This window comes from Aotus nancymaae, unplaced genomic scaffold (assembly GCF_030222135.1).
Source record: "Aotus nancymaae isolate 86718 unplaced genomic scaffold, 86718_ANA_hifiasm-v0.15.2.pri h1tg000028l, whole genome shotgun sequence".
Classification (NCBI taxonomy): Eukaryota; Metazoa; Chordata; class Mammalia; order Primates; family Aotidae; genus Aotus; species Aotus nancymaae.
Window position 1 is genome coordinate 30,086,422 of NW_026988441.1, and position 14,349 is coordinate 30,100,770.

Here is a 14,349-nt window from a genome sequence, read left to right on the forward strand (position 1 = left end):
CCAACATGGTGAGGCTCAATTAAAAATACAAAATTTTTGTATTTTTACAAAATACTAGAATTATCAACTATTAGAAATACAAAACTTAGCTGGGTGTGGTGGTGAGTGTCTGTAGTTCCAGTTACTCAGGAGGCTTAGGCAGGAGAATCACTTGAACCTAGGAGGTGGAGGTTGCAGTGAGCCAAGATCCTGCATGATGCAGCATTAGATCCGGGGCCAGCAAATAAATAAATAAATAAATATTTGTTTATTTATTTATTGTAACACAGGGTCTTGCTCCATTATCCAGACTGGAGTGGAGTGGCATGATCACAGCTCACTGCAACCTCAACCTCCTGTGCTCAAGCGATCTTCCCACTTCGACTTGCTCTCAAATCATGTAGCCAGAAAATGCATATATACATATGTATATTATATATGTACATATATATGTCTATGTATATTATATATGTACACATATATATGTCTATGTATATTATATATGTACATATATATGTCTATGTATATTATATATGTACACATATATATGTCTATGTATATTATATATGTACATATATATGTGTGTATATATATATACACACACATATATGTGGCAAATGTGGCAAAATGTGGGTGGTTGGTGAATCTGGACAAAGGGTTTTTTTTTTTTTTTTTTGAGACAGAGTTTTGCTCTTGTTGCCCAGGCTGGAGTACAATGGCATGATTTAGGGTCACTGCAACCTCCACCTCACAGGTTCAAGTGATTCTCCTTGTAGCCTCCCCAGTAGCTGGGATTACAGGCATGTGCCGCCATGCCTGCCTATTTTTTTTGCATTTTTAGTAGAGATGTGGTTTCTCCATGTTGGTCAGGCTGGTCTCGAACTCCTGACCTCAGATGATTCTCCCGCCTCAGCCTCCCGAAGTGTTGAGATTACAGGTATGAGCCACCACGCCTGGCCTTGGACAAAGGATTTATATAGGTTGTTCATGCTATTCTGCAACTCTCATTTGTTTTTGTTTTGTGGTGGGGTGTTGCTCTGTTGCTCAGGCTGAAGTGCAGTGACATCCAGGCTCAAGTGATCCTCCCACTTCAGCCTCCCAAGTAGCTGGGACTACAGGTGCTCCCCACTACACCCTGTTAATTTTCTTTTAAATTTTTGTAGAGGTGGAGGTCTTGCTATGTTGCCCAGACTGATTTTCAACTCCTGGCCTCAAATGATCCTCCTGCCTCCTCCCAAAGTGCTGGGATTACAGGCATGAAGAATCACTTGAACCTGGGAGGTAGAGGTTGCAGTGGGCCAATGTCGGGCCGCTGCACTCCAGCCTGGGTGACAGAAGGAGACCCTATCTCAAAGGAAAAAAAAAAAAAGAAAAGAGAATTGACTAAATTGAGCCCCATGGGCTGAGGGACAAAGCTGTGTGGGGCATGGGGGGAGGGACTAGGGGGCTGGGGTGAACCTTTGAGGGTTATACAGGGTAGTGAGGAGGAAGTGGGTTGCTTTCTGGGAGGACTGAGAGTAAGAAGGGTGTGTGTGCATGTGTTAGCACACACACGTGCATGTGACTCCGAGCATGTATCTCAGGTCTGAGGCTGCAAATGTCATCCTAGGCTACTGGCCTGGCTAAGTGGGTTTTAGCGTTTTTTGTTTGTTTGTTTGTGTTGATTTGAGTCAGGGTCTTGCTCTGTTGCCCAGGCTGGAGTGCAGTGGCATAATTTTGGCTCACTGTAACCTCTGCCTCCTGGGCCGAAGCGATTTTCCTGCCTCAGCCTCTCAAATAGCTGGGACTACAGGCGCGCGCCACCATGCCCACCTAATTTTTATATTTTTAGTAGAGAGGTTTTTGCCATGTTGGCCAGGCTGGTCTCAAACTCGTGACCTCAAATGATCTACCCGCCTGTGCCTTCCAAAATGCTGAGGTTACAGGCGTGAGCCACTGTGCCCGGTCTGAATTTTAGATTTGTGAGTGTTTTCGATCAGAGGGTCTCGGGGAAGCTTGGTGCATGTGCTTGCGAGTGTGCGTCCGTGGCTGTGGGTCCATGGGCCTCTCCGGATGTGCCTGGCCTCAGTTTCCAGGGTTTCTGGGGGGCTGTGTTTTGTCCCAACTCCAGAGGTGTCCCGCACTGGGTGTGTATTGGGGGATAGGGATGGGGTGCAGGGGCATTCAAGAGGCTGGGTGTGTGCCTGTCACTCGGAGTTCGGCCAGCGTCTCACTGCATGTTCGGCCTGGGTTTCCGAGGGTCCTCGCGTCCCAGGCAGTGCGGGTGGAGGGTGGGCAGGGACCCCGGGAGGCAGGGTGGGGGGCGGGGGCGCGCGCAAGGCCGGCCCCGGGGCGTGGCGAGCCTCCGAGGGCTGGGGGCGGGGCGGCCCGGCCGCCTCACTTTGGCGAAGTTGGCGGCGCAGAGGCTGGCCCGGGACGCGCCCGGAGCCCAGGGAAGGAGGGAGGAGGGGAGGGTCGCGGCCGGCCGCCATGGGGCCGGGGGCCCGGGGCCGCCGCCGCCGCCGTCGCCCGATGTCGCCGCCACTGCCACCGCTACCCGTGCAGGCGCTGCCCCTGCTGCTGCTGCTAGCGGGGCCGGGGGCTGCAGGTGAGGGGCCAGGACCTGGTGGACGGGACCAGGGCGGCAGAGGGGGAGTGCAAGAACCCCCAAGGCCGGGGCTGGGGGGGGTCACGGGAGGCAGGAACCAGGGTCTGGGAAGGGGCGCAGGAGCCCGAGGCTGCGTGCCAGTCTTGGAGGTCCCGGAGACTCAGAATGGGAAGGACCCCAGAGGCCCGAGGAACAGGGACCCTAGAGCGATCAGAGCTGATGAAGGGACTCAGGAGCCCGAGACTGGGAGCTTGAGGTGCGGGGATCAGAGACTCGAGGTGGGGGGGTGTACAGAGTCCGGGACTTGTTTCCCTCCAACTCACGCCTGGAGCCCTGGGAAGGTTATGATTGGCGGTCCAGGTACTCCCAGGCCGGGGACCTCTCGCACAAAAGCTCCCCACGGCTCCCGACACCCCGGGCGGGCCGGGCCAGGCAGGGGGTGGGGAGGGGGCGCGAAGTTCTCGGAGCTCTGAACTCGGAGAAAACTTCCCAGGCCGGCGCTCAGCAAGACCCGGATTCGGAGCCGGAGTCGGAGCCTCGGCGGCGCGCGCGCCCCCTCCCCCACCCGCAACCCCTCTCCCTCCTCTGGTCGCGGGGACCCGGAGGCCCTGGGACCCCGCCCCTGAGCGGGGAGCGGAAGGGGCGAGGGCCCACGTGCTCCCCTCCCGCTCCAGCGCCCCCTCCCCGCGGTCCGAGCCCCTCCCCAGCGGGCCAGGGGCCCCCCGCCCCTCCTTCTCTTCTCCCTCCCCTCCCCCGCTCGGGACAATGGCCTCGCCGTCTAGACACCCCCTCCCCCCGGCCGGCCTCGCGCTTTCTTTGCCAGACAAAGCGGGACCCGCGGCGGGGCCGGGGAGGGGGCTGCGAGGGCACCCCCCCTCACCGCTACGGGAGGCCTGGTGGGCGGGTGAGGGGCGCGGGCCCAAGGCCCAGGCCAGGGGTCCCAGATGCCACTAGGGCTTGGCGCTGGGCGAGGTGGGGGTTTCGGGATTGAACGGCCTCCGCAGCCCAGCCCCGGGGCCCGGACGGGGCAGGACCGGGCAGGAGCCGCCGCCTCCACCGGACCAGCGGGGCACACACATGGCCTGTGACACTTGCTGGCTCACACAGCTCAAGGTCACGTAACAGAGATGCAAACATGCACACACACAGCACATGCAGACATGCACACCTGGCTCAGGAAAGACACACCCAGCGGCAAGCACACAGCTCACACGTTGACATACATGCACACAAATATCACACATGCTGCGCATCGCTAGTGCAAGCTGTGGCACGCACGCTGCCTGCACACACTCAGACAACACATAGATGAAGATTCAAGGACATGCTTAGACCCAGCTCACACATGCAGAGGAACAGACACAGCCAATCCACACACAGACACCGATGCACACACAGTTCACACCAACACACAGCTGTACACCCAGATACACGGTTCACTTGCACAGATGCACAGCAGTCTACGTACAGACGACACACACATCTGGGCACTCCCATATAGGTGTGCAGTTCATACACACACAAGCACACCCACGCTGACATGCATGCACAGACTCACTTGCAGCCACACAGGGACACATGCAGACTGACACACAAGCCCATGCAGGCACACACATGTGCCTCACATTGCCTACAGCTCAGCATGGCCCATAACCCATGTTATGGGACCCACAGTGTGAGTTCACGAAAACCCACAGGTCCTGGTGTGGGTGATAGTGTCCAATCAGCTTGTCCTGTGAGGAAGGGGACATACATCATGTACACCCACGCACAGGTTTAGTTCGGCTCATTCTGTCAGTCACCCTCTCCTTTCTATTTCTCTCTCTCTCTTTTGAGAGGGGGTCTCACTCTGTTACCAGGCTGGTGTGCAGTGATGAGATCTCGGCTCACTGCAAACTCTGCCTCCCGGGTTCAAGCGATTCTCCTGCCTCAGTCTCCTGAGTAGCTGGGATTACAGGCACCTGCCACCACACCCAGCTAATTTTTGTATTTATTTTTATTTTTTATTTTTATTTTTGAAACAGAGTTTCCCTCTTGTCACCCAGGCTGAAATGCCATGGTGCCATCTGGCTCACTGCAACCTCTGCCTCCTGGGTTCAAGCGATTCTCCTGCCTCAGCCTCCCGAGTAGCTGGGATTACAGCTGCCGGACACCACGCACAGCTAATTTTTGTGTTTTTAGTAGATAGCGGGTTTTGCCATGTTGACTAGGCTGGTCTCGAACTCCTGACCTCAGGTTATCCGCCTGCCTCAGCCTCCCAAAGTGCTGGGATTACAGGCATGAGCCACGGAGCCAGGTTGCTTTCTGTTTCTTTCTGTCCTTCGCTGTCTTCTCCTGGTCTATTTGCTTCTAGTTCATTCTTTTGTGTCTTTCCATTTTTCTCCATCTTCCTTCCTTTCTCCATCATCCTCTCTCCGAAAGCACACACATGGACACACACACCATGGCCCCACACCTGCACGCAATTCTCCACTAGCTCAGACCCAGCCACACCCTGGACCCGTCTGGCAGGACAGTTAGACTGTGCCACACCCTAGAGAGACACAGCCTGGGGGATGGCGACATTGGACAGGGCAGCACATGTCTTGTGCCAGTTGCCCCTCCTTCCAACACACACCCTATTCCTGCAACACACAGCGCTGGCTACCCCTGGAGATGCAAGGCATGTACTAGTGGGTACATGCCTTGGCCCTTCTCCCCAGAGCACCACACAGGACTGCCCAGCTGGAGTAGATGCCTATCAGAAAAAAGGAAGACCTATGGCCCTAGGGCCCCCTGTCCCTTCTCCCTCTATTACCCCTAAACCTGGGCATGAAGCCCCAGACCTCCCTGTAACACTCAGCACCCTTACTTCCTGTCTTGGCACACCCCCTTCTGCACATCTTAGCTCTGGCAGCTTCCTGAGCCCCCACATCTGGCACAAGACAGCCCCTCCTCCTGCCCGCCCCTGCTTTGTGGTTCCCAGGGCTCGAGCTGGCAGGGACAGCTGCAGCCTCAACAGCTGGGGCTGGGGCAGGGGGGCCGTGGGAACTGTGAATGGGGGGACTCCCTGCACCCGCAGAGACGCCCCCAGCCCCAGGCAGCTGTTGCCTGGCCGAGGGAGGGAGGGGGTTTGTCACTCAGGACTGGGGTTCCTGGGCACCTGGCTGACCCCCAACCTTCCTTCACCCCCCACACAGGCCCCCCTTGCCTGGACGGAAGCCCATGCGCAAATGGAGGTCGTTGCACCCAGCTGCCCTCCCGGGAGGCTGCCTGCCTGTGAGTGCCTGGCTCAGAGCCACCAGTGGGCCCTGTGGGGGGCAGGGATGGTTTGTCTTCTCTCTCTGCCTCTGTGTTCCCCATGGATGCCTCTACCACTTCCTACATGTGTGTGGCTTGGGCAACCACTCGTGTTTCCCCATTGGAAACTGGGCTCTGCAGTCTTCCTGGCCTGGGTTCAAGTCCCACATCATGTTGCTGACTGGCTAGAATTAAACTCTTTGCGTCTCAATGTCGTGGTCTGCAAAATGGGCCCAGTAATCCTAGCTTCACAGTTCTTGGCCACCTGGGGTCACATGTAAAGCCTCCCCATGAGGCAGGTATTATTCAATCAACAAACTGTCAGGGACCAATGGCAGCAGCTCACACCCCTCCCATTTCTCAACATTTAGTTGAGTCCGCCTCTGCCACTTACTTGCCGTGTGACCTTGGGTTGGTCACTTTCCCTTTCTGATCATCATTGCACCTGTGAAATAGATAGGGAATACTTCACCCTGGCGACTATGAAGGGGCTTAACAATTTAGTTGTCAGATATCCCAAGGAAAGGCAGAGGGTTTCAGGGAGCAGAGCAGAGGCTGGGAAAGAGCTGAGCAGAGACAGAAAGAGCTCAGTTTGAATTCTGGGCTCTGGGACACCTTGAACATTCAAGCTTTCTGAGCCTCGGTGTTTGCATCCAGAAAATGGGGCAATAATAACTTCCTGTATGCACTCAGCATACATTAAGTGCTCAGAATACAGTATGTGCTCAACACGTAGGCGTTATTAGAAATAATAATGGTAGAGACAGGAAACAGGTGCCATAAAGAGAAGTCTCTCAAGGTTATGAGGAAATGCATGGTTCCTTTCACGCTATCATTAATAACAGCAGTTCACGCAGTAGCCATTAATTGACTCATTAATGTATTCATTTATTCAACATCGTGTGTGCCAAGTACTGGGTCAGGCCCAAGCTGGGTGGGTCTGGGGTGACTTTAGACCCAGAGGAGCCGCTTTGTTATTACACCTACATTTATTTTGGCTGGAGCGCCCACTCGGGCTCACGTGTGTGAAGGGCTGAGCCTGACTGAGGGGGTTTCCTGGGGCTGAGGGGGTCTGCGATGGTGGGGCGGGGTGGGGAAAAGTGTGACCTTACCTGGAGCCACACACCTGGGAGGGCGAGCGCAGGAGCCGGGCGCCTGCGCAGTGGAGCTCCGCATCTGGAATACTGCCGACAGGTGAATGCGCCCGCGGCTGCCCCGCCCTTCGACAGGTGAATCACTGGCGCGCGCGGCGCCCGGAGCCTGGATCTCCCGGAGTGGAGCAGGCTCAGTCCCCCGAGCTGGGCTGTGGGAACCACTTCTTGCGCCCCCTCTCCCCAGTCTCTTTCTTGGTCTCAAATCCTCAAGTCCTTTCAAGGATGCCCCAAGCTGTCACCCCACCCATGGATCCCCCAAGAATCCCCCCCACCAGCCGCAGTAGGTTCCATAGACCTCGTCCCTATCTCTTCTAGTCCTCGCCTCACCCGCCGTGCCCCCCCCACTAAGTCTACGCTCCCCCTCCGTCTCCCCCAAAGCTCAGGCTGTGGGGCGGGGCGCGGGCTGGGGCTGGAACCGGCCCGACCGGTCGGCGGGGGCGCGGGACGCCGAGCGTGGGAACCCGCCCGGGGCGTAGGGAGGGGGCCCGCGCGGGTCGCGCCCTGCCTGGCGGTGGGACCGGCTCTCCTCCGCGCCCGGCGCAGCGCGCCCCCTCCCGATGCGCGGTCGCGGCCTCAGTGGTCGCCCTGCGGGCCTTGGAGGAGGGGGCGGTAGCTGCGCCCTCCCCTCCAAACGCCACCCGCTCCCCCGCTCGCTCGGCCGTGCCTCGACCTGTTTCTCTGCGGGCCGGGGTGGGGGGGATCTTGCGGGTGACGCTAAGGACTGAGTCAGCCGCTTGCTGAGTTCAGTCGCTGGCGCCTGGGACAAGCCGGAGGCAGGACAACCGCCCCAGGGGAGGGGGAGGTAGAAGGGGGTGAGGGTTGGCAGCGTCGGGGGCGGAGCTTGGACCCTGTGGCTTCTCCAAGCCCCTCCCTCTGACCTCGCTGGTGCCCCTTGGAGATTTCCAGATTTAAGACCAACCGCTCCCAGTTCCGAATTCTCACACTCCTCGGTGGGCTTGGGGAGGGGCGGCAGGTTGAAGAAGTACCCTCCCCAAGATGAGGGTACGGACAGTGGTGTCTCCACCCCAACTTTCCACCTACCCATCCTTTCGTAGGAGGCTGTATATGTCCCAGGGAAGGGAGTGGAGGGTTTGTGGGAGCCCTGCTTCCGCCCCTGTGAGTGAGAGTTGCTCATTTCCGCGTGGGATGCTGTGGGTTGGTATCTTGAGTGTCCGCCAGGCCATGGCGTCCAATTGGTGTGTCCCTCTGTGTGTGTAGCTGTGGTTTCTGGGCCCGTGTGTGCCTGGGTGGTTGTGTCTTGGGGTCTGAGACCTTTCATTTGCTGTTCCCTCTGCCTGGAATGCTGTTCCCCCTAAAGCCTTACTTCATAGGTCTGTGAAAATAGAATTCCACCTCCTCGACCCCATCTTTCTATCCCCCTTAGCCCTGTGGTTTAGCTTCCTACGGCTGTTCTAACAAATTACCACAAACTGAGTAGCTTAAATAGTAGTCATTTACTCTCTTGAAGTTCTGGAGGCTGAAAATGTGAAATCAAGGTATGGGCATGGCTAAGCCTCTCCACCGGGACCCAGGGGAGAACTGGCTGACAGCTTCCAGTGGCTGCAGACGTTTCTCAGCTTGTGGCTGTCTCACTCCAGTCCTTGTCTTTGTCTCCTTCTCTTCCTTCTCCCACTCACATCTCCTGCCTGTTTCTCTCTCTCTCTCTCTCTCTCTCTCTCTCTCTCTCTCTCTCTCTCTCTCTGTCTCTCTTTTTGAGACAGAGTCTTGCTCTGTCACCCAGGCTGGAGTGCAGTAGCGCGATCTCTCTTCCCCGCAGCCTTCAACTTCAGGCTAAATCGATCCTCCTGCCTCAGCCTTCCAAGAAGCTGTGACTACAGGCGTGAGTCACCATGGCCAGTTAATTGGTTTGTCTTTCTTTCTGTCTTTCTTTTTCTTTCTTCTTCTTCGTCTTCTTTTTTTTTTTTTTTTTTTTTTTTTTGAGATGGAGTCTCCCTCTGTCACCCAGGCTGGAGTGCAGTGATGCATTTTCAGCTGACTGCAACCTCCACCTCCCAGGTTTAAGTGTTTCTCCTGCCTCAGCCTCCCGAGTAGCTGGGATTACAGGCTCCCGCCACCACACCCGGCTATAACTTTTCAATTTGTGTGTGTGTGTGTGTGTGTGTGTGTGTGTGGAAAAAAGGTTTCCCTATGTTGCTCAGGCTGGTCTTGAACTTCTGGCTGGAAGTGATCATCCTGTCTCGACCTCCCAAAGTGTTGGGATTACAGTAGTGACCTTTTCTCTTGTATGATCCCTTGTTACTGAATTTAGGGCCCAGGTGTATAATTCAGAATGATCTCATCTTGACATCTGTCATTTAATTACATCTACATACCCAGGCGTGGCGGTGGGCACCTGTAGTCCCAGCTACTCAGGAGGCTGAGACAGAAGAATTGCTCGAATCTGGGAGGTGGAGGTTGCAGTGAGCTAAGATCACGCTACTACACTCCAGCCTGGGTGACAGAGCAAGACTCCGTTTTAAAAAAAAATAACATCTGCAAAGACCCCTTTTTTCCTAATAAGGTCCTAGTCACAGGTTCTGGGACATGGATGTCATCTTTTCAGGGGCTGCCACCCAACTGACTACATCCTTCATGGTTCTGATGGCTTTCACCACCCCTTGCCGGCATGTTGTATATTAATTTCTTATTTGTATTTGTTCTCCTTGCCTGGACCTGGGCTGCAAGGATCCAGTGGGGTAGGGACCACTTTCATTGTATTTGTTGGTGTATTTGTATTGCTCAGGACATTGTAGGTACTCAGTAGATATTCGTTACATGAATGAATGTGTGTTTTGTTTTGTTTTGTTTTGTTTTGTTTGAGACAGAGTCTCGCTTTGTCACCAGGTGCCAGGCTGGAGTGCAGTGGTGCGATCTCGGCTCACTGCAAACTCTGCCTCCTGGATTCAAGCAATACTCCTGCCTCAGCCTCCCGGGTAGCTGGGACTACAGGCACATGCCACCACGCCCAGCTAATTTTTTTGTATTTTTAGTAGAGATGGGGTTTCGCCATGTTGGCCAGGATGGTCTCGATCTCTTGACCTCGTGATCCACCTGCCTTGGCCACCCAATGTGCTGGGATTACAGGCTTGAGCCACTGCACCTGGCCTGTTTTTGTTTTTGAGATGGAGCCTCACTCTGTTGCCCAGACTGGAGTGCAGCAGCGTGATCTTGGCTCACTTCAACCTTCACCTCCTGGGTTCAAGCTATTCTTCTGTCTCAGCCTCTCAAGTAGCTGGGACAACAGGCATGCACCACTATGCCTGGCAAATTTTTGGGTACTTTTTTTTTTTGAGACAGAGTTTCCCTCTTGTTGCCCAGGCTGGAGTGCAATGGCAGAACCTCTGCTCACCACGACCTCCGCCTCCTGGGTTCAAGCGATTCTCTTGCCTCAGCCTCCTGAGTAGCTGGAGTTACAGGCATGCACCACCATGCCCGGCTAATTTTTGCATTTTTTGGTAGAGACGGGGTTTCTCCATGTTGATCAGGCTGGTCTTGAACACCAGATCTCAGGTGATCTGCCCACTTCAGCCTCCCAGAGTACTGGGATTACAGGTGTGAGCTTCTGCACCTGGCATATTTTTGTGCTTTTACTGGAGACAGGGTTACACCGTGTTGGCCAGGCTGCTCTTGAACTCCTGATCCCAAGTGATCTCCCTGCCTCAGCCTCCCAAAGTTCTGGGTTACAGGTGTGAGCCACCTTGCCCAGCAAATGTGTGTTTGCTGCTCCATTTCCCTGTGTGTTTCTTGCCTGTCTTGTGTGTATCTTTGTGTCTGGGGCTGTACTGCCCTGTGCTGCCCTGACCAAGCCATCTTTGCCCACAGGTGCCCGCCCGGCTGGGTGGGTGAGCGGTGTCAGCTGGAGGACCCCTGTCACTCAGGCCCCTGTGCTGGTCGTGGTGTCTGCCAGAGTTCAGTGGTGGCTGGCACTGCCCGATTCTCATGCCGGTGCCCCCGTGGCTTCCGAGGTGAGAGGGGAAGAGTCTGGAGGGGAGCGAAAGGCAGGCGGGGGTGTGGTCAGTCCCAAGCTCACCCTGTCCTGGTCCCTCCAGGCCCTGACTGCTCCCTGCCAGATCCCTGCCTCAGCAGCCCTTGTGCCCATGGTGCCCGCTGCTCAGTGGGGCCCGATGGACGCTTCCTCTGCTCCTGCCCACCTGGGTACCAGGGCCGCAGCTGCCGAAGCGATGTGGATGAGTGCCGGGTGGGTGGGCCCTGCCGCCATGGTGGCACCTGCCTCAACACACCTGGCTCCTTCCGCTGCCAGTGTCCAGCTGGCTACACGGGGTCATTATGTGAGAACCCTGTAGTGCCCTGTGCGCCCTCGCCATGCCGTAACGGGGGCACCTGCAGGCAGAGTGGTGACTTCACTTATGACTGCGCTTGTCTTCCTGGTGAGTGAGCCCTACTCAGGGGAGGCAGAGGGGTGGGCATGAGGACAGCAGACCGGCCTGGTGGTGACCATCCTTGCCCCCTTCCCTGCTAGGGTTTGAGGGTCAGAATTGTGAAGTGAACGTGGACGACTGTCCAGGGCACCAATGTCTCAACGGGGGGACATGTGTGGACGGCGTCAACACCTACAACTGCCAGTGCCCTCCTGAGTGGACAGGTGGGGACTGGCACCATAGGGGGCGGGGAGGCAGGCCTCAGGTGGGCATGCGCTGGGTGGCTGGATTGCTGCATCTGTGTGCCACAGGCCAGTTCTGCACGGAGGACGTGGACGAGTGTCAGTTGCAGCCCAATGCCTGCCACAATGGGGGCACCTGCTTCAACACACTGGGTGGCCACAGCTGCGTGTGTGTCAATGGCTGGACAGGCGAGAGCTGCAGTCAGAATATCGATGACTGTGCCACAGCCGTGTGCTTCCACGGGGCCACCTGCCATGACCGCGTGGCTTCTTTCTACTGTGCCTGCCCCATGGGCAAGACTGGTGAGTGGCCATTTACCCTGCAGGGAGCAGGAAGCCATGGATGGTTTTTAATGGGGGCAAATAAGAGGGCTGACTTGAGGGTTAGGAAGATTGTGGTAGGCTGGTGTGGTGGCTCATGGCTGTTATCACAGCATTTTGGGAGGCTTAGGTGAGTGGATCATTGAGGTCAGGAGTTGGAGACCAGCCTGGTCAACATGATGAAACCCCATCTCTACTGAAAACACAAAAATTAGCTGGGTGTGGTGGCGCACACCTGTAATCCCAGTTTCTTGGGAGGCTGAGGCAGGAGTATCACTGGGCCTCAGGAGGTAGAGGTTGCAGTGGGCTGAGACAGCGCCACTACACTCCAGCCTGGGTGACAGAGTGAGACTCTGTCTCTAAAAAAAAAAGAGATTATGCGGCCAAGCAAGGTGGCTCACGCTTGTAATCCCAGCACTTTGTGGATCACAAGGTCAGGAGTTTGAGAGCAGCCAGGCCAATATGGTGGAACCCCGTTTCTACTAAAAATACAAAAATTAGACAGGCAACAGGGCGAGACTCTGTGTTGGAAATAGATGCTCGATGCCCCAAAGAAAAATCAGCACTGAGACAAAGGATCTTTCAGCAACGAAATTTTTACTTCCTGGACTGCAGGTACTCTTGTGGCACGATGGCTAGCGAGGGTACCCTTTCTGCAGTCCAAGAAGTAAAAATTGCGTTGCTGAAAGATCCTTTGCCTCGGTGCTAATTTTTCTTTGTGGCACCGAGCATCTATTTCCAACATTCCTTCTACTAGGCTGGGCACAGTAGCTCATGCCTGTAATCCCAGCATTTTGGGAGGCCAAAGTGAGAGGATTGCTTGGCTCAGGACTTTGAGACCAGCCTGGGCAACATAGTGAGACCTCTTCTCTACAAAAACTTGGTAGGCTGGGTTTGGTGGCTCACACCTATAACCCCAACACTTTGGGATTTCCAGGCAGGTGGATTCCTTGAGCTCAGCAGTTTGAGACCAGCCTGGCCAACATGGCAAAACCCTGTCTCTACCAAAAATACAAAAAATTAGCTGGGGATGGTAGCGCATGCCTGTAGTCCCAGCTACTCTGGATGCTGAGGTGGGAGGATGGCTTGAATCCAAAAGGCGGAGGTTGCAGTGAGCTGAGATCAAGCCATTGCACTCCAGCCTGGAAGACAGTGTAAGACCCTGTCTAAAAAAAAGAAATAAAAAAAATGAGATTATGCCAGAGGCAGATTTAGAGGTGAAGTGTAAGCCTGGGAGAGACGGGGAGGAGGCTGACATTGCACTGATGCATGGCTCAGGGCAGAAGCCATTGGAATGGAGAACTCCTGGGGTTTCCCTTTGGAAGTGGCAAAGATCAGAGAACATGTTTAGGAGAGGAACTTGGAAATATAAAGAGGGCATACCTGGAAGAGGGTATTACAGAAGCAAAGGCTGGAGGGTAGGACCCTTTTGTAATCAGAAAGAGAGCCAATAGGTTTTAAAACAATATATGGATGTAGGCTGGGCACGGTGGCTCACGCCTGTAATCCCAGCACTTTGTGAGGCCAAGGTGGGCAGATCACCAGAGGTCAGGAGTTCAAGACCAGCCTGGCCAACATAGTGAAACCCTGTCTCTACTAAAATACAAAAAAATTAGCTGGGCATGGTGATGCGTGCCTGTAGTTTCAGCTACTTGAGAGGCTAAGGCACGGGAATCACTTGAACCCGGGACGTATAGATTGCAGTGAGCCGAGATTGAGCCACTGTACTCCAGCCTGGCTATAGAGTGAGACTCTGTCTCAAAAAAAAAAAAAAAAAACCAAAAACAAAACAAAATATGTGGATGTTTGCAATTTATTTTATTTTATTATTATTTTTTGAGGTGGAGTCTCACTTTGTCACCCAGGCTGCAGTGCAGTGGCACAATCTCCGCTCACTGTAGCCTCAACCTCCTGGGCTTGTGATCCTCCCACCTTAGTCCCCCAGGTAGCTGGGGTTATAGGCATGCGCCACAATGCCTGGCTAAGTTTTGTATTTTTTGTAGAGATGGGGTCTTGCTATGTTGCCCAGGCTGGCCTTGAACTCCTGATCTCAAGTGATCCACCCACCTTGGCCTTCCAAAGTGCTGGGATTATAGGCGTGAGCCACTGTGCCCAGTCTGCAATTCATTTTTAAATGGTTTAGAAAAAAAGATTGGTGGATTAAGCTAACAATAGTTGAATCTAGGTGGTGGGTATATGAATGGTCAACTTTTCTGTGTGTTTGATAGTTCTCATAATAAATGGATAAAAAAGGCAGCTACTAAATACTCTTTAGGTTTAATAAAAAAAAAAAAACAACAGGCCGGTCGTGGTGGTTCATACCTGTAATCCTAGCACTTTGGGAGGCCAAGGAGGGCGGATCACCTTAGGTCAGGAGTTCGAGACCAGCCTTGCTAACATGGTAAAAC

At 54.7% G+C, this 14,349-nt stretch overlaps 1 protein-coding gene across 1 annotated transcript in view; it reads left to right on the plus strand.

Moving 5' to 3' along the window:
• Nucleotides 1-2,448: 2,448 nt before the first annotated feature.
• Nucleotides 2,449-14,349, plus strand: part of NOTCH3 (notch receptor 3) — a 44,245-nt gene continuing 32,344 nt past the window's right edge. The window contains exons 1-7 of the mRNA XM_064382136.1: nt 2,449-2,822; nt 2,927-3,470; nt 5,532-5,824; nt 10,822-10,964; nt 11,049-11,387; nt 11,480-11,602; nt 11,690-11,923. Coding sequence (XP_064238206.1) covers nt 2,449-2,822; nt 2,927-3,470; nt 5,532-5,824; nt 10,822-10,964; nt 11,049-11,387; nt 11,480-11,602; nt 11,690-11,923 — 2,050 coding nt within the window. The remainder of the gene's footprint in view (nt 2,823-2,926; nt 3,471-5,531; nt 5,825-10,821; nt 10,965-11,048; nt 11,388-11,479; nt 11,603-11,689; nt 11,924-14,349) is intronic.